General features: G+C 42.8%; 2 protein-coding genes, 1 long non-coding RNA gene and 1 pseudogene across 3 annotated transcripts; 1 reads left to right on the top strand and 3 right to left on the bottom strand.

Moving 5' to 3' along the window:
- Positions 1-104: 104 nt before the first annotated feature.
- On the bottom strand, positions 105-1,721 carry LOC147981341 (uncharacterized). Its single transcript, XR_015598913.1, has 3 exons — positions 1,386-1,721; positions 1,065-1,260; positions 105-752 (listed from the first exon to the last, which is right to left on the bottom strand). It is a non-coding gene; the product is annotated as an uncharacterized LOC147981341 (long non-coding RNA).
- Positions 1,722-1,834: 113 nt separating this feature from the next.
- On the bottom strand, positions 1,835-4,574 carry LOC147981340 (uncharacterized). Its single transcript, XM_087515938.1, has 6 exons — positions 4,355-4,574; positions 3,806-4,011; positions 3,444-3,500; positions 2,778-3,144; positions 2,491-2,690; positions 1,835-1,915 (listed from the first exon to the last, which is right to left on the bottom strand). The coding sequence occupies exons 1-6, from the start codon at positions 4,572-4,574 to the stop codon at positions 1,835-1,837; spliced, it is 1,131 nt and encodes a 376-aa protein (XP_087372064.1).
- A 3,490-nt stretch (positions 4,575-8,064) lies between these two features.
- On the bottom strand, positions 8,065-17,323 carry LOC147981339 (uncharacterized; annotated as a pseudogene).
- A 53-nt stretch (positions 17,324-17,376) lies between these two features.
- On the top strand, positions 17,377-18,436 carry LOC147981338 (uncharacterized). Its single transcript, XM_087513932.1, has one exon. It carries the CDS (start codon positions 17,392-17,394, stop codon positions 18,319-18,321), a length of 930 nt encoding a protein of 309 aa, XP_087370058.1. The 5' UTR covers positions 17,377-17,391; the 3' UTR covers positions 18,322-18,436.
- The last annotated feature ends 258 nt before the right edge of the window (positions 18,437-18,694 follow it).

Below are 18,694 nucleotides of genomic sequence, written 5' to 3'. Positions count from 1 at the left end.
CTATGAATTTCTGAAATTATAAAAAAAATTAAACCTGACATATAATTGAAATGTTTTTCATAAATGAATTATGTTTGGCGCTCTTATGAAATCAGCAAAGAAGTTTTTTTTAAGCCAGACGCAATTCAAATTCAATGTAACTCGTGTGTTTTATCTCTGTAAGTAGAAATGAGAGAGAAGGAAGAAGAACTTGTGTTTGACACTTATGATATGAAATCAGAGAAGCCAATCAAATACAAGAACTGAGACGCTATTACACTTATTCCTCATATAGTGCTTAATTAAACTGTGTTCCAAATATCTCCCTTAGCCATATTGCAAGCTTGTCCTAGCTCTTTACTTTGAGAAAAAGGTTCTCGGATAACCAAGGTAATCATAGGAAGATACTGTTAGGTAGAAAACCCTAAGCTAGGGAAAATTCTAGAGCAAAATACTTTTGGTGTTCACCATGCGCTGCCGTCTTCTTGCTTTTGTTTCAGATAAGATAAGAGCTCGGACTGGGATCTGAAACTGGATTAGGGGGACTAGAGTTTCCTCCCTTACAGAAAAAGAGGGCTTTTGCCAAATTGAGCTCACTCCAGTTTTCAGTACATATAGGAAACTTTCTGATGCATTACTAGCAAGTAGACTTGCTGGGCCACTGTAAAGCATCTGCAACCAAGTCAGTAGACAATGGCAGAACAATGGCTTCTCCTGCCGATTGATTTGAGCGCTGTATTCACCCAACCACGCCCTTCACTGTAGCACTCTACCTGACAAGTTTATCCAACATAAAGGTTCCAACTGTTAGTTAGTCAAAATTATAAGAATAAGAACAGACAAGTTCATACATCAGGAGTTTCCACACTGACACACATACATACATGCAATGCAACCACAAGTTTACTACTCCCTCTGTAAAGAAATATAAGAGTGTTTAGATCACTACTTTAGTGATCTAAATGCTCTTATATTTCTTTACGGAGGGAGTAGTATGTTCTATAACTATATACAATTTGGACATTAGCAATCTGATGCTTGATAGATTTACTGATGCAAGCATAGATCTTGGTGTAGCTACCTACCACGTCTAAGATGTTCTGTTCTGGATCTTCCAGGCCACCGAATGTGAATATCGAGCCACCAAGCACGGCTGAAGAATGGCACGCCTTGGAATACTTCATTGGTTAGACTGCCACCCATGATGGCATCCTTGGGTCGTACAGCTCAACAGTGGCCACCCCTGCTCTAGCCTCAGGATTGTAACCACCAATCGAGTATCTGAAAGCAACAAATGGCAAGACAAGTTAGGTATCTGCAACTCATGACTACACCATCAACAATGCTTGGAGGCAAGTTTTGGTGGATCCTCCTAAGTTGTAAGAAAGAGCTAGCTCCATACTTACATCTTCTCATCAAGAACTGCCAGCGTATGGAAGCATTTTTGTGTACTCATCGTTGGGAGCATTTTCCAGTGAGGTTCCCTAGGATCAAGTCTCTCAGCGCAGCTGGCAACCAACACCATAATGTTAGCCAAAAAAGTCCATGTATTATTCTCACTTCAACAACAAGTTCACCACCATGAAAGCCATAGGAAATAGTCTAATGAGCATTGTGAAATGATTCATGGGTTACGGTCTGATTGTATCCCTGATAATCAGTAGATTAAGTGCTTAAGTCTAAAGAAACGATTCAGTTGATTACAGATTTACACTAGTCATTCAGTGTACAGTACTTTAACTTTAAGCCAATTATTTATCCACTTTTTTAAATAGAGGATTCGCATGGGATTCACAAAGTCATTAATCAACATGAGTTTGTAACAGTAGCTCTACATACAGGCAGCAAAAGGACATCACCTCCAAGTTTCAATACCAACATATCCACCAACCGCATAAATCGCACCATTGACTTCCACACCAGCTAGAGCAGAGCGCTGAGGACCAAGTGGGATAAGTTATTCAGATAAAAGAAATCATCACATCCTACATAGGTACAAAATCATATCCCAGAACAACATTATAAAGAACTAAGTAAGAAACCAAACTAGTAAGTAGAAAAATAAGATGGCATTTTGAGAGCACTATAAAAGTATGCATTTCCTTGAGCAGATTATATCTCTCCACGACTTGTCCTTGTTTCAGGCGAGGTTTAGGTACATTGTAAAAAGTAAAAAGATGGTAAAGACTGTTGTCAACGATAAGGAAATTTGCAAAATGAAAGCAAATAAACGATGTAGACTAATAGCTAAGAGTTTGAAGCAATTCTAAATTTTTTACTATCTCAAATGAAAACCCAGTAACTAACAAGCTAGTTAATCAGTAACCACATTTTTTTCTGAAGAAAAACACCACATTATTTCCTTCTTCTGGGTAGAGTACTATCAAATCACTGGTAATTTTATTTTCTTGCTCTGCAACATATACAGCAAACCCAAGATCAAATCAAACCATTACTTAATAACGGTAAACTGAATCAAGGATGATATGTTAAAAATGTAGGTAGCTATACCTTTTTCAGCATAGGCTGATTCTTTATCCACTTCCCATATGCAGGATCGAAGACCTCAACATCAAGAAAAGATTCAGAACCATCTCCACCACCAAATGCATAAATTTTCCCACACAAACTAACTCCGGCAAGGTTTGCCTTTGCACGGGTCATTGGTGGGCATAGGGTCCAATCATCAGAGGTTGTGTCATAACAGCAAACTTCATGATAAAGATTAAAAGCACATATTAGGGCAGAAACGGCAACCAGAAAGATTTTGGGAAGGTAAACATAAAAATGATCAGCACCTGCATCAATGCTGCTTCCATACGGATGATCAGCACCGCCCAGAACAAATATTCTGTTGTCTAAGGCAACAGTAGAGTTAAAAAACCTTTCATCCGGCATTGGTTTCATAGGTATTAGTACGTCCAGGGAGGGCGAAAAGCATGAGAAACCTAGTGACGATGGACAAAACATGTCATCTAGACCACCAACAAGATAAATGACGTCGGAACCCAAACACTGTTTAATCAACTGGTTTACTGAATCATCTAGAGGTAAAGGGTCTATTTGAGAATTCAGGTTCTTCACAGTGCCATTCAGCTCAACAACTTTTTTCAGTAACCTGCCATTTTCTCCACGTAGGTATTTGACTTTGTCGATGGAGCAAGCCTGCATTCAATTATGCCAAAATATCAGGAACATAACACCAAAGGAAGCTAATTAGTAAAGGGTTTCCAACATTTAAAAACTGTTTGACCCTCCACATAAGAAGATAGTAAACTTGTTTAAACTACAGTCTACCTGAAAAGTTAACTACACGTAAGAACTTTTTCATATATGAGCAAATTCCATTTCATCATGAGTTAGAAGGATGACAAACATCTTATTGTTTCCTAATCTTTAAGATCCAAAGGTTCAGTGTAACATACATAAGGCATTTGAACATGGTACATCATTTGAAAACAGACCTGTTTCTTCTCCATAGTCGCTACACGCTCAGAGAGCTCTTCAACCACACCCATCAACTGCAGAGACAAAATAAATGTGAGATATTTGAAGATAGACAATAAGCAGCATTTTAGCAGCGGTGACATTTGAATTAGACAAACAAGAAAGCAGGATGTTGGCAACACAAGCATCTGTGGGCAGTTACAACTCGTATTGTTTGCTTCTGAATAGGATTCATAGTCCAATCTGTGCACTATCAAAGTAGAATGCCTTGAATAAGCTTCAGGCAGTAGGCAAAAAGACACTAGTGTTACCAATCCATGAGAGAGTGCAAGGCATGCGACAGTGACATTGCTTAAACTAACGAGCAGCATACACATACCTGGTCGAATAGCAGCACATCCTCAGTGCCAGAGGTGCTACAGCCAACACTTTCAGCGTAATGCAGCCCTTGCAGTACCCCTTCCCTGTCACGTCGCTCCATTTGCCAGTGATATTCTTCTGCGGATTTCAAGACCTCACGAACAGCATCTGGATCCACGAAGATCCTCCACGGACGGCCAAGTGACTCAATTGGACCCTCAAAATCTGCATCCGTCCGTCCGTGAACAATGAAAAATGAGATACTTTGCTGGTACCCATATCAGACTATCAGATACAAACATCACAAACATGTAAAATGAACCCATGTACAGTAGGTAAATGTTAAAAAATGTCAAATTTCTAGTGCCCCCTATCGTTTGGGACCTGGGGTGATGTGGTCGTGAAGGATTCGGGACCTAGGCCAGCTTATTAACACACTGGGCTTAATGTTGCGTGTTGGGAACATGGGCTCAGTGTAGGTTAGGGTAACTACTGGAGTACTATATGAAAAAAGAATTGAGTTTCTCGGAGGAGGTCCCTAGCGAGTAGAGAGGAGGTGTGCGCCTACCATCGGGGAGGAGGGAGGGGTCGGGGGGGGGGGGGGGGTAGCTGATGCTGCCGCCGCCGACGATGAGCTCATCGTGGATGCGGCGCTCCTCTTCGGTGGGCTCCTCTTCCACCCGGCACGAGATGTCGACGATCCGACGCCGCGTGTCCTGGGTCATGTTGGCCCACGCCTCGTCCGTGAACATGTGGTCGAACTCGGGCGGCCGGCGCAGCTCTTCCATTGGCGGCGACGGCGACGGCGGCGGCGGCGGGATTCGAGAGTGGGGACTGTCGGCTGTCTCTCGTCGGCTAGGCGCTGTCTCCCAGTAGCGTCAACAAACTAGGCGCGTGTCTCATGGGCCAGGCCCATCCCCGGTTTTTGGGCAGCCGGTTTTTTATTCGTCCTTTTTCCTGGGAGGGTGCTGCAGGCCGCCGCGTGGCGACTCGTCACGAGCGGAACAGAGCGCTCGAGTGAGGTTTTTTTCTTTCTATGGCATGGTTTTTTAATGGTATGTCTAAAAAAAAATGTTTTTATAATGGTCCAATACGTTGAAGTGTACTGCACGAACGTACAAGGCGAAGGTGTTGCTAATATAGAAGCAGGTAACTAATGCTCCATCCCAAGTCTGTATCTCATGTGACGGTTGGTTACTCTAGCGATAGGATAGGCGATCGTCATGTCTTAGGGTTTCTGCCGCATAGATCAAATCCTATCAAGGGCTGTGCCAAGATCTAGTTACCCATCCCTCCCTCCACCATAATCATTTCGTGTGTGCTAGGGCGCACGATCATACACCACCCACACCAAACCTAGTTTCGTCTGGCGTTTCATTGGAGGGTGCTCGGGGACCATGGGTCGGTAAAAGGATTGATGAAGAGTCCAAAATTGTTGGAGATGGAGAGCAAGGGGAGGAAGATCATCTGGAAGGAGGAGAAGGAGGAGGGGGCCGGGAGGGGGAGGAAAGGTGTGTGTTGTGGAGCCACAAGCCATATCAAAGATCCTGTTAGATAAGCTGGCTCACGCAGAGGCACTAGCCAATGCTCTAGCTAGAGTATGATGCTCTATGAGGGGTTTGGACTGCAAAGACATGGGAGAGAACATCTTCTTGTTCACGTTTCACCAGCCGACAAGGAAGAGAAAAATACTTGAGGATGGGCCATGTAAATCAGGTAAGGCACTCTTAGTGGTGAAGGATTTTGTCCCGAGTAAAACTTTGCTGAATATGAATTGCAAATGGGTGTCTGTGTGGTGTGCGTGAGGATCTTCAACCTACCCTCGGTAAGATGTGTCGGGATGCAAGCGAAGTCGTCAGAGGTTTCATAGGGGAGACTCTGGAAGTGTATGTGGGTGTAAACGAGGTGGCAATTGGCAAATTCCTTAGAGTTAAGGTTCGTCTAGATATCTAGGAGCCCCTTATGCGAGGTTTCATGATAGAGGAGGATGAAGAGGACGGGGAATGGGGGAGTGATGATAAAACTGATGTGTTCCTCTGGTGTAGGTTTCAGTATGAGTTCCTGCTTGATCTTTGCTTCACATGTGGGAGGCTCGGCCATGTAAATAATTAGTGCAACATCAAGTTGAGAAAAAGGGGAGGAACCCTAATACAGAGCATGGATGAAAGCTTCTATACCCCGTAGGGAGAGTGACACGGGCCAAGGAAATTTGTGTGAGGGATGAGCTTCTGGGTGGAAGAAGTGGAGGGAGCAGAGTTTTAACATTGGCTCATTCAAAAGAAACTTGCATACTAACAAGGATGCTTGGAGGAAAAATAAACCACTGACTCTTGGGGACCATAAGGGGAAGGTTGGAGCATACCGGGAGGTGCTTATCCCACTTAAATCACTGTCGCCTGCAGGAGAGGTGAAGGATGGAACTAGTGGGAGTGGGAAACAACCGACCTTTGGGGTTACAAAGCTGAGTGAGATACAAAATACTGGAGGGTCGGAGGAAGTTAAGGGCTCGAACAAAACGGATTTGAATATGCCTGGTAAAGGGAGAAGTGTAGGGGCTTTGGGTGGAGAGGATCTGCATGCGGGGAACCGGGGTGGGAAGGGGGAATGAAAATGTTCCAAAGAATAATGGAGAAGGGAAGCAGTGCAGTAAGTTCCAGAGACAAAAGAGGAAAGGTTTAAAAGGGGATCAACATCCTCTTGAGGTTCGTGTGAGAAATAGGAGAAGTGGGGACAACATGGAGGTGGATGATGTGGTGAGTGATGGAAAAAGGAAGGCCAACATCGGGGAGCAAACACCACAATCTATTGAGGGATGCTGGAAACACCCTGCAAAGACTAATGAAACCGATTGCCTATAACTGCTGAAGGCTTGGGAACCCGACAACATTTTAAAGCCTTCTATAACTACAGATGGCAGAATACCTTGATTTGCTCTTTATCTCGGAGAAATATATGCGGGCTAATACGAAGAGTTCCTTGAATTTAGTTGTTGTTTTGTCCAAGAGTACCTCTTTCTTATTCTCCTCATCCTAATGGTATCAGGCGCTAATGAAATCGTTATGGCACGGGTTTTGGAAATGCTTGAAGGGGTTTAGTGTGCCGCCGCAACAAACTCAACATCTTGCTTGACGCACTTCAACCTCTTCCCTAGGTAACCATGACTTCCGATGGTGTTGCCTTTCGTGCTTGCATATTCTACTTCATTTTCCATCACCTTGACTTCAAGGGTTTTTCCATGCTCCTTGAATAGGTTCCATTCCACCTCAGAAACCGAAGGCCACATCTTTTGGATCTCGTCGCAATCTTTAGCAAGGTGTTCATTTTTGGCCTTGGATTTCCAACCATTCAAAAGAGTGGAAACATGGAGATGCCTATGTTATTTACTGAAGTGATCTCCTATAGGGACTCATTCGAGAACATATATCGAGTGTGCATCTTCACATGAGGAGTGCTTGCTGGTGGCTCATTATTTTTTGACTTAAGATTAGTTTCATTAATGCTCACAGTTTCGTATAGGATGTAGCCTAGCGCATTACTATAGCCTTGTTTGGCCCTCTTGGGACTAACGGGTAGACCGGATGGCTCGCACACTAAATTGATGACAATCTTATTGGTCTCGAGCTTGTTTCGATGCCTAGGCCTATGTTGCCTTTTGGGTTGTCCATCAGGCCGGTCCCCCCTAGTCGACCCATTCATCTTGATCGGTCGCATCTTTAAGATTTGAGGTCGCGCCAGCCTCTTCATGATCAATGGATGTGTAATCCTTATGTGCACATGTGAATCAAAGAGGCCCTTATAATTCCTATGTTTTGAAATCATGTAAGAATTCATAGGACATGCCATCTCAATCCTACTATACGGTTTTACCGTTCCTATGTTTCTACTTCATGCAATCAAAAGAAGCCTTAAATTGGAGTCAATTTATATTTTTAAACGTGAATAAAATTTTAGGCCTTTCCATTTGAGCAGGGAATTGTAATCTTTCATTTGTCCCGTTCGTTCATTTTCTCTATCATATTTTTTGAGGGATTTTCCCCTATCATATCTTTTGAGGGATTTTCCCCTATCATATTTTTTAAGTCTAAATACACTTTATTTATTGCTCAATAATGTTTAAAGGGATACATAGAAGGTCTGGAGGGTTTAACAGCCACACATGGCGCCCATCGTCCAAACCGAAAGCATGTTTAGCGAGGCTGTGTGCCTCAATATTTGTAGCCCTCCTCTCAAAGATGAAGGTACAGTGGGCAAAAAACTCCGCCTTCTCCGTAATCTCCTTTATGGTGCTAGCATAAGCTCCCCCATGCGGAGGTTAATATTGTTGACCACTCCTTGGCAATCAGATGCAATGGTGATGTGTGTCAGGCCCAAGTCTGATGCAAGTGCCAATGCCTCGCGGCAGGCTAAAGCTTCCAGCGTCGCCGGTTTCGTTATTCCAAGGATCTTAATGACATAAGCACCCATGTAGTCTCCTGTTGCGTTCCTGCAAACAGCACTAAAAGATCCATGCATAGCATCTCGTGAAACAGCCCCATCCACTCTGATCTTCGCTATACCTGGCGGTGGCGGAATCCATCTTTGCTGCGAGCGTACAATATTTGGAGGTACTTCCCGTAGATTTTTCTTCGGTTTGCACTCCGCAATCTCTCGGATATACTTCATGATGAAACTATACGTGGATAACAGACTTTGAAAAATATGCTCATGAAGGGCTAACCTCCGTGCGTGCCAAAGCGCCCATAGGGTAACAGTTACCAGATGAATTCTTTTGGAGAGAGCATGTCCAAAAGTGTAAACAACCACCTTTTTGCATCAGGCTCCTTGGTATTGTTCAGTGCTTCCACCAGATCCTGATCGTGCAATGCCCAAACACATCGAGCAACAGTGCAATGAAGCAGAATGTTGCCAATAATCATCAGCACCACATAACCCACATCGTGTAGTGGTAGACATATTCCGATGATGTAATAGGTCAGTGATACGTCTCCATCGTATCTACTTTTCCAAACACTTTTGCCCATGTTTTGGACTCTAACTTGCAAGATTTGAAAGGAACTAACCCAGACTGACGCTGTTTTCAGCAGAATTGCCATGGTGTTATTTTTGTGCATAAATAAAAGTTCTCGGAATGACCTGAAACTTTACGGAGAATATTTTTGGAATTAATAAAAAATACTGGCGAAAGAATCAAGGCCAGGGGGCCCATACCCTGTCCACGAGGGTGGGGGGCGCGCCCCCTGCCTCGTGGGCCCTCTGGTGCTCCACCGACCTCAACTCCAACTCTATATATTCGTGTTTGGGGAGAAAAAAAATCAAAGAGAAGGATTCATCGCGTTTTGTGATACGGAGCCGCCGCCAAGCCCTAAACTCTCTTGGGAGGGCTGATCTGGAGTCCGTTCGGGGCTCCGGAGAGGGGAATCCGTCGCCGTCGCCGTCATCATCATCAACCTTCCTCCATCACCAATTTCCTGATGCTCACCGCCGTGCGTGAGTAATTCCATTGTAGTCTTGCTGGACGGTGATGGGTTGGATGAGATTTATCATGTAATCGAGTTAGTTTTGTTAGGGTTTGATCCCTAGTATCCACTATGTTCTGAGATTGATGTTGCTATGACTTTGCTATGCTTAATGCTTGTCACTAGGGCCCGAGTGCCATGATTTCAGATCTGAACCTATTATATTTTCATGAATATATGTGAGTTCTTGATCCTATCTTGCAAGTATATAGTCACCTATTATGTGTTATGATCCGTTAACCCCGAAGTGACAATAATCGGGATCCTTACCGGTGATGACCGTAGTTTGAGGAGTTCATGTATTCACTAAGTGTTAATGTTTTGGTCCGGTACTCTATTAAAAGGAGGCCCTAATATCCCTTAGTTTCCAATAGGACCCCGCTGCCACGGGAGGGTAGGACAAAAGATGTCATGCAAGTTCTTTTCCATAAGCACGTATGACTATATTCGAAATACATGCCTAAATTACATTGATGAATTGGAGCTAGTTCTGTGTCACCCTATGTTATAACTATTGCATGAGGAATCGCATCCGACATAATTATCCATCACTGATCCAATGCCTACGAGTTTTTCACATATTGATCTTTGCTTAGTTACTTTACTGTTGCCACTGTTACAATTACTACAAAGCTGCTACTGTTACTTTTGCTACCATTACCATTACTTACATACTACTTTGCTACTAAATATTTTGCTGCAGATATTAAGTTATCCAGGTGTGGTTGAATTGACAACTCAGCTGCTAAGACTTGAGAATATTCTTTGGCTCCCCTTGTGTCGAATCAATAAATTTGGGTTGAATACTCTACCCTTGAAAACTGTTGCGATTCCCTATACTTGTGGGTTATCTGTCAGCTGTAGGGATTGACTGTTGGGCCAATCTCCATAAAAATATTTTCACCTTTGAGGGAACATCGACCTTCCACATCATCTCCCAAGACTTTTGCTCTTTGCCCGTATTTGAAGAATCTGATCGGCCCTCAAGCTAGGCCTCTCTTCTCATTTTTGTCTCCACAAGCATTCGATATGCAGAACGGACTGAGAAAACACCATTATTTTCATGTATCCAGGACCAAAAGTCCTCAATGTGTCTTGTGCATAAAGGAATCGACATGATCGCGGAGGCATCTGTCGGCAAGAAAATGTCAGCAACGACAGCACGGTTCCATTCTGCACTTGGCAGGATCAGCTCGCCCACCAGCCGAGGGGGGTTCACGACTTTTCTCAAAATTGGTCTCATGTTCGCTGGTCTCGGTAACTAGTTCTGCTGCCAAATGTGCAATCGTCTGTCCGTCCCCGATCCGCCGAATAAGACCTTGAGTTAGTACCTCACGACCATGAAGGATGGCCCGCCATATCTAAGAAGGGGCTGAACCCAGCTCGGCCTACAAGAACTCAGCATTAGCATGGTACTTTGCCTTCAGAATGCGTGCACTAAGAGATCCTAGGTCCATTAAGATCCTCCATGCTTGTCTAGCTAGTAAAGCTAGGTTAAACAGTTCTATGTCGCGGAAACCTAGACCTCCACAATATTTAGGCTGTGTCATCATGCTCCATGAGACCCAGCTTGGCTTCCGTTTCCCTTCCTTGCTGCCCCACCAAAACTTCCCGATCAACGAGTTGATGTGTTCAAAAAGGCCACGGGGGAGTTTGAAGCATGACATCGAGTAGACAGGAACAACTTGTGCAACAGATTTAATTAGAACTTCCTTTCCTCCCACTAACAGCAGCTTCTCCATCCACCCCTTGACTTTGTTCCATACTTGGTCTTTTTATAATTTGAAGGCCCCATCCTTACAGTTTCCCACATCAGATGGCACTCCCAAATATCTATCAGAAAGTAATTCATTGGTGATATTCAAAGCAGTCTTCACCTCCGTTATAAGAGAATTTGGACATCCCTTACTAAAGTAGACCGAGGATTTTGATAGATTTATTTTTTGACCCGAAGCATTGCAATAGTTCTCCATCAAGGAAGATAATTCCATTCCTCCCACAGAGCTGGCTTTAACAAATAGCAGGCTGTCATCTGCAAATAGCAAGTGGCTTACCGGTGGTGCCGATGGAGAAAATTCTTTGGCTCCCCTTGTGTCGAATCAATAAATTTGGGTTGAATACTCTACCCTCGAAAATTGTTGCGATCCCCTATACTTGTGGGTTATCAAGACTATTTTGTGGCGCCGTTGCCGGGGAGAATAGCTCTATTCTTTGAGTCACTTGGGATTTATATCTGCTGGTCACTATGAGGAACTTGAAAGACGAGAAAACCAAAATGTATCCCTCAACTACGAGGGAAGGTAAGGAACTGCCATCTAGCTCTGCACTTGATTCACCTTCTGTTTTGAGTAAGCTTGCGACACATAAACCTGCTTCTGCTATTAATTCTGATATGTCGCATGTTATTGATGATGCCACTTCTGCTATGCATGATACTTATGATGAAACTACTTCTATGCTTGATAATACTGTGCCACTAGGTGAATTTCTTGATGAACAACTTGCTAGGGCTAGAGAGAATGAAATTATTGAAACTGATAATATTGATGAAAGTGATGATGAAGATTCTCCCCCTAGATATGAATTGCCTGTTGTGCCCGAGGGTTATGTTATGGATGAAGAAACTGCTAGAGACTTTCTTGCTTGCAATGATAGGAGTGATCTTAAGAAATTATTAGCTAAGCTTAAAGAAAAATCTTTGAATGCTAGAATGAAATATGACCCTGCTTTTGCTACTTCACCTATATGTGTTGCTGATAAGGATTATGATTTCTCTGTTGATACCGAGATAATTACTTTGGTTGAATCTGATCCTTTTTATGACTATGAATCTGAAACTGTTGTGGCACATCTTACTAAATTAAATGATATAGCCACCCTGTTCACTAATGATGAGAAAACTCGCCACTACTATATCCTTAAATTATTCCCGTTCTCATTAAAGGGTGATGCTAAAACATGGTTTAATTCTCTTGATCCTGGTTGTGTGCGTAGTCCCCAGGATATGATTTATTACTTCTCTGCTAAATATTTCCCCGCTCATAAGAAACAAGCTGCTTTAAGGGAAATATATAATTTTGTGCAAATTGAATAAGAGAGTCTCCCACAAGCTTGGGGGAGGCTTCTCCAATTACTTAATGCTTTGCCTGATCATCCTCTCAAGAAAAATGAAATACTTTATATCTTTTATAATGGACTAACCGATGCTTCCAGAGACCATCTGGATAGTTGTGCTGGTTGTGTTTTCAGGGAAAGAACTGTTGATCGAGCTGAATTGCTATTCAATAATATGTTGACTAATGAAAATAATTGGACACTTCCTGAACCAACTCCTAAGCCAACTCTGAAGAAAAGGGGTATTCTATTTTCTCAGTCCTGAAGATATGCAATAGGCAAAGAAATCTATGAAAGAAAAAGGTATTAAAGCTGAAGATGTTAAGAAATTACCTCCTATTGAAGAAATACATGGTCTTAATTTGCCTCCTGTTGAAGAAATACATGGTCTTGATAACCCGACACAGGTAGTAAAGGTAAATTCTCTCTATAGATTTGATGAAGGTGATATTCCTCGTTACAAGTCTGCTAGCCAATGCTTAGATGAGCTTGACAATTTTATTGTTAAACAAGAAAACTTCAATGCTTATGTTGGTAGACAATTGAAACGCAATGCTTATATGATTGAACACTTGAGTGATTATATGTCTAGAGTTAAAGGTGAACTTAAACTTATTGGTAAACATGCTTCTATGGTTACCACTCAAGTAGAACAAGTGCTTAAAGCGCAAAATGATTTTTTTCTCAATGAATTAAATAATAAGAAGAATGATAATGCTGTTAGAGTTATGACTAGAGGGGGTAAAATGACTCAGGAACCTTTGTATCCTGAGGGCCACCCTAAGAGAATTGAGCAAGATTGTCAGAGAACTAATGTTGATGCACCTAGTCCTTCTAGGAGGAAGAAAAAGAAAAATGATAAGACTTTGCATGCTTCTAATGAAACTGTTGTTGACACACCTGAGAATCCTAATGATATTTCTATTTCTGACGCTGAAACACAATCTGGTGATGAACATGAACCTAGTGATAATGTTAATGATGATGTTCATGTTGATGCTCAACCTAGCAATGACAATGATGTAGAGATTGAACCCGCTGTTGATCTTGATAACCCACAATCAAAGAATCAATGTTATGATAAGAGAGACTTTGTTGCTAGGAAGCATGGTAAAGAAAGAGAACCATGGGTTCAGAAACCCATGCCTTTTCCTCCTAAACCATCCAAGAAAAAAAGATGATGAGGGTTTTGAGCGCTTTGCTGAAATGATTAGACATATCTTTTTGCGTATGCGTTTGACTGATATGCTTAAAATGAATCCTTATGCTAAGTACATGAAATATATTGTTACAAATAAAAGAAAGATACCGGAAGCTGAAATTTCCACCATGCTTGCTAATTATACTTTTAAGGGTGGAATACCAAAGAAATTAGGAGATCCAGGAGTACTAACTATACCATGCTCCATTAAAAGAAACTATGTTAGAACTGCTTTATGTGATCTTGGAGCCGGTGTTAGTGTTATGCCTCTCTCTTTATATCGTAGACTTGATTTGAACAAGTTGACACCTACTGAAATATCTTTGCAAATGGCTGATAAATCAACTGCTATACCTGTCAGTATTTGTGAGGATGTGTCTGTTGTGGTTCCAAACGGTTACTATTTTAACGGACTTTGTTATTCTTGATATTCCCGAGGACGATAGTATGTCAATTATCCTTGGTAGACCCTTTTTGAATACTGTAGGGCTGTTGTTGATTGCAGCAAAGGCAATGTCACTTTTCATGTTAATGGTAATGAGCACACGGTACACTTTCCGAGGAAACAACCTCAAGTCCACAATATCAACTCTATTGGAAAATTCCATCGATTACTATTGGAGGTTTTGAATTTCCTTTGCCTACTATTAAGAAGAAATATGATATTCTTATTATTGAGGATGTGCATATCCCCGTTGAGGTAGCTGATAACCCACCAGTATAGGGGATCAATTGTAGTCTCTTTCGATAAGTAAGAGTGTCGAACCCAACGAGGAGCTAAAGGTAGAACAAATATTCCCTCAAGTTCTGTCGACCACCTATACAACTCTACGCACGCTTGACGTTCGCTTTACCTAAAACAAGTATGAAACTAGAAGTACTTTGTAGGTGTTTTTGGATAGGTTTGCAAGATAATAAAGAGCATGTAAATAAAAGCTAGGGGCTGTTTAGATAAAGACACAACTAAATTAGTTTTAGTAGAGAGCTTTTTGTCACGAGAAAGTTATTTGTCCCTAGGAAATCGATAACTAGACCGGTAATCATTATTGCAATTTTATTTGAGGGAGAGGCATAAGCTAACATACTTTCTCTACTTGGATCATATGCACTTATGATTGGAACTCTAACAAGCATCCGCAACTACTAAAAATTTCCACCATTATTTGTGTACTCAGTTCATCATTTATAGCAAAAGATATTTGTGCTGTAAAGTTATTGACATTTACGCTTTTATTAACCTATGAAAAAACAGGGAAAAGAAAGGAAGAAAAAGGGATGCTCTTCAAATGATTTACCATTGCTTAGATACCTTTGTGGTGCTTTCAATTGAAGTTTTTCATCTCTTACTCATCCCTGTAGAGGTTAGATTGTCTATGGAGATATATCAACCTGAATATCATCCCTGCTGTTCTTTTGTTTTTGTGGTCCGAGAATCAATTTCTCCTCCTATACACAAAAGCACAATAAAAAATCAGGAGTATCGAGAAAATGAGTTTTTCGTTTCTGCTAAAAGGGGGTAAACTGATGTAAAATAATGGCAGCTGTTGATTTCTTTGAACAATGCTCGAAAGGAGTACGGAGTACCAGAAATAATGGTAGCTCCTAAAAAGGGGTAAACTGATGTAAAATAATGGCAGCTGCTGATTTCTTTCAACAATGCTCGAGAGGAGTACCGGAAAAAATGGCAACTGCTAAAAGGGGGTAAACTGATGTAAAATAACTCAGCTTCGGAAGGACTAATCCGGAGCCGAGTTCTATCTTGTGGGTCTATTTCAACTATGACCTGCAAAAATGGTCAAAAGGAGTAGCAGGCACCAGATTAGAAACCTAAAATTGATAACTAAACAAAATCATAATTTATGAGAAAACAACTGAAGATGACACCGCAAGTACTAAAAAATGGGACAACACATACAAGCATGCATATTTCATATAAAAATAAATAAAATTATGGTGGGTAACAGAGATCATTCGGCACACCAATGTCTCATCAAGGATTAGCTAAGAATTCTCCTAGCTTAATGCTCAATGTATATACAGATTGTGCTCTATCTCTGTTGTTTGAACAATGTTCAGAGCTCAGTTTCTTTGAACAAATGTTCAGAATTCATACAATAATTTGCTACAGAAAAACAAAATGATATTCAGAGATTTAGCTCATTCTCTGAACAGGGGCAGCTTCTGATTTCCTTGCAGTGTTCAGTATTTATAAAAATAACTTGCTACAGAAAACAAAACAATGTTCAGAGAATTAGTACATTCTTGAACAATGGCAGCTGCTGATTTCCTTGCATAGTGTTCAGTATTTATAGAATAACTTGCTACAGAGAAACAAAACAATGTTCACAGACTTAGTACATGAACAAATGCCAGCTGCTTATTTCTTTGAATAGTGTTCAGAATTTCATCCAAGAAAGATTCCCCTACAGAATAAAAATGAACTGCTAGTATCAGTTCATTGACTGAAAAAATGTCATTGTTTCAGAGAAGCATTTAGGGATTTCCTTTTTCCAATCTCCACAGACGGTTCTGATACTTGTAAGGATTTTCGCAGAGAAGATGCGCCCCAAACACTACTACGTTGTCCTCCGGCGTCAACGAAAGATGAGACTGATGCGGATGAGTTGCTGTCGAAAAGTCCTATTTTTGTGAATCAGTAAGCAATCCTCTATTCTGAGCACAGAGCCACCAAGGTGGCATGCTTTTCTTCAGTTTTGAGATCCATATTCCTCCTATTTTCTTGTACAACATCCTCACTGGATTAGCTGGATTAGTCCTTCCAAAGAAATGAAATCATCTTCTTCCTCCTCATGCTGAAAACGAGCAAGCTGTGCCTGACGAACCTATCCATACTAGTTTCATGAGAGCAGAGCTGCCAAAAATCGACATCCATGTGCTGCTCCCTGTCAAATCTGGGTGTTCGTGAGCTCAGAGAAGGTGGCCACCATCAGCTATGGACTCATCGGAAGGAAGAGGGATGGGGGGGGGGGGGGGGGGGGGGGGTACGGGGACATCCTCGGAGCCGATGCGGACGCCGCTGGGAAGCTTGGGGACGCACAGCGGGAGGTCGAGCCCAGGCAGGAGGACGTACGGCCGCCGGACAGCCACCGCCTCGCCGTATTGGCCGCTTCCGCCCCTGGACATCGCGGCGGCCGTGCGCCAGCTGCGCCTTGCCGTATTGGCCCCTGCCGCCCGTGCGGACGCGGCGCCTCGCCGTATTCACCACTGACCTCGCGGGCGCTCGTGCGGCCGCGGCGCCTCGCCCTATTCGCCGTTGACCTCGCGGGGGCTCGTGCGGCTGGGGCGTGTCGCCGTATTGGTCGCTGCCGCGAGGGAGGAGCCGCCGGCGAGGAGGGGAAGCGGCAGGGCAGAGTAGGAGGGATGGCGAAAGGGAAAAGGGAATAAGATGCGGTCGGTTTTCCCAAAAAGGAAACGAGCAGGAAAGGGAAAGGGAATAGAACGTGCGCCACACGTGGTCGGAATCGATCGCTCCGGCGATCAATCGCCAAGGAGTCGTTTCGATCTCTATCCTTTCCTCCGCCCCGATCTGCAGATTAGCCGTCCTCATGGGATCCATGGAGACGGCCCTCATGAGCGACCCGACGGCCAAGCTCCCCGGCGACGTCCTGATGGACATCATCTCACGCGTGCCGTACAAGTCCACCCGCTGCTGCAAGTGCGTCAACACGCGCTGGCGGGACCTCATCGCCCACTCCGACCACCAGAAGAAGGTTCCCCGGTCAACCCGCTGGCTTCTTCTACAAAACCTACGACATGGACCGCTGTCAATATGACTCTCATGGTTACCGAAGCCTCTCAGGGAACTGGTGCCCTATTGATGCCTCACTCTCATTCCTGCCCGAATACAAGAAGATCGACTTGTTGGACTGCTGCAACAGCCTCCTGCTCTGTCGATGTTCCAAGCCTTATCCCGAGACACCGAATTACGTGGTGTGCAATCCTGCCACTGAGAAATGGGTAACTGTCCCCGCCAACAAATGGTCCTCGGACTCGTATGCTCGCTTGGGATTCGACCCGGCCATCTCCTCCCATTTCCATGTGTTTGAGTTGGCACCTGCCGCGGCTTTGAATGCGAATGTGAAGTCTGATTATAACATCGAAGAGGTGGGGATCTACTCGTCCAAAGCTGGAGGTTGGACACATCAAATTGAATGGAACGATCCATTTGAGATATGCAACTTTTCAGCTGGCACATTTCTCAGCGGGGTGTTGTATTTATGTTCTGATAATAATTTGGTTGCAGCTGTCGACGTGGAGGGAAACTGTCGTTTCATTCCTGCTCCTACTTTACATGATGGTTGTGGTCGTCATGATGTTTATGTTTCACAAGGACAATTGTATGTCGCATATTATGGTGCTGCTGAAGCATCAATCTGGGTGCTTGAAGATTCTAGCAGTGAAGATTATTGGACCTTGAAGCACAATATTAGCTACCTGCAACTGTTCGGTTCAAGATCTAAGGGACGTTACGGTGTTATCTCAGTCCACCAAGAAGACAATGTGATATTCATAACCGTAGAATCTAAATCTACATTATCGGGGGAACGATTACAGTTGAAATTATTTTCATATGAAATTGATTCTAAGGAGCTGAAATTTATATGTGATATTGGAAGGATTTCCAGGCGCCCTTATCTTTCATGTGTTCCTTTGTTCTCGGAGTCATTGGCAGATGGGCATTAATGGTCTTGTGTATTGGAGCCTCACAGTTGTCCACCTTTCTGATGATGATAGTGGAGTGAGATCTTGAATATGAGGAACAGTAATCTGGTAAGTTGTGAGAAGCTGTTGGTGCTTGTGAAGTCATGGACTGACTTTATGCTGCTAGCTATTCAGTCAATTTAGTACTCTGCCTGTGTTTTTGTAGTTCTGTACTTAATCATGGATATGTGCCATCTTGTTGAAACTATTATTAATATTTTAAGATCTGGATTCTGGTCTCTGTTATTTCTCTGTTTGTGAAAATTTCACAGTATACCAGTATGTGTTTACGGCAGTACATGAATGGTTATATTCTTGTTCTTAATCTCTTATAGCCCGTAACTTATCTTGCTGT

This window comes from Triticum urartu, chromosome 3A (assembly GCF_056163025.1).
Source record: "Triticum urartu cultivar PI428250 chromosome 3A, HENAU_Tu73, whole genome shotgun sequence".
NCBI lineage: Eukaryota > Viridiplantae > Streptophyta > Magnoliopsida > Poales > Poaceae > Triticum > Triticum urartu.
This window is presented reverse-complemented; position numbering and strand designations above follow the sequence as displayed.

Excerpts from the sequence above, each read along its gene's own strand:
- LOC147981340 (XM_087515938.1), bottom strand. The coding sequence starts at position 4,574 with ATGGAAGAGCTGCGCCGGCCGCCCGAGTTCGACCACATGTTCACGGAC. Across the intron at positions 4,012-4,354 it reads CCCCTCCCTCCTCCCCGATG|ATTTTGAGGGTCCAATTGAG; the intron begins GTAGGCGCACAC and ends GGACGGATGCAG. Across the intron at positions 3,501-3,805 it reads ATGTGCTGCTATTCGACCAG|TTGATGGGTGTGGTTGAAGA; the intron begins GTATGTGTATGC and ends TTGTCTCTGCAG.
- LOC147981338 (XM_087513932.1), top strand. The coding sequence starts at position 17,392 with ATGGACCGCTGTCAATATGACTCTCATGGTTACCGAAGCCTCTCAGGG.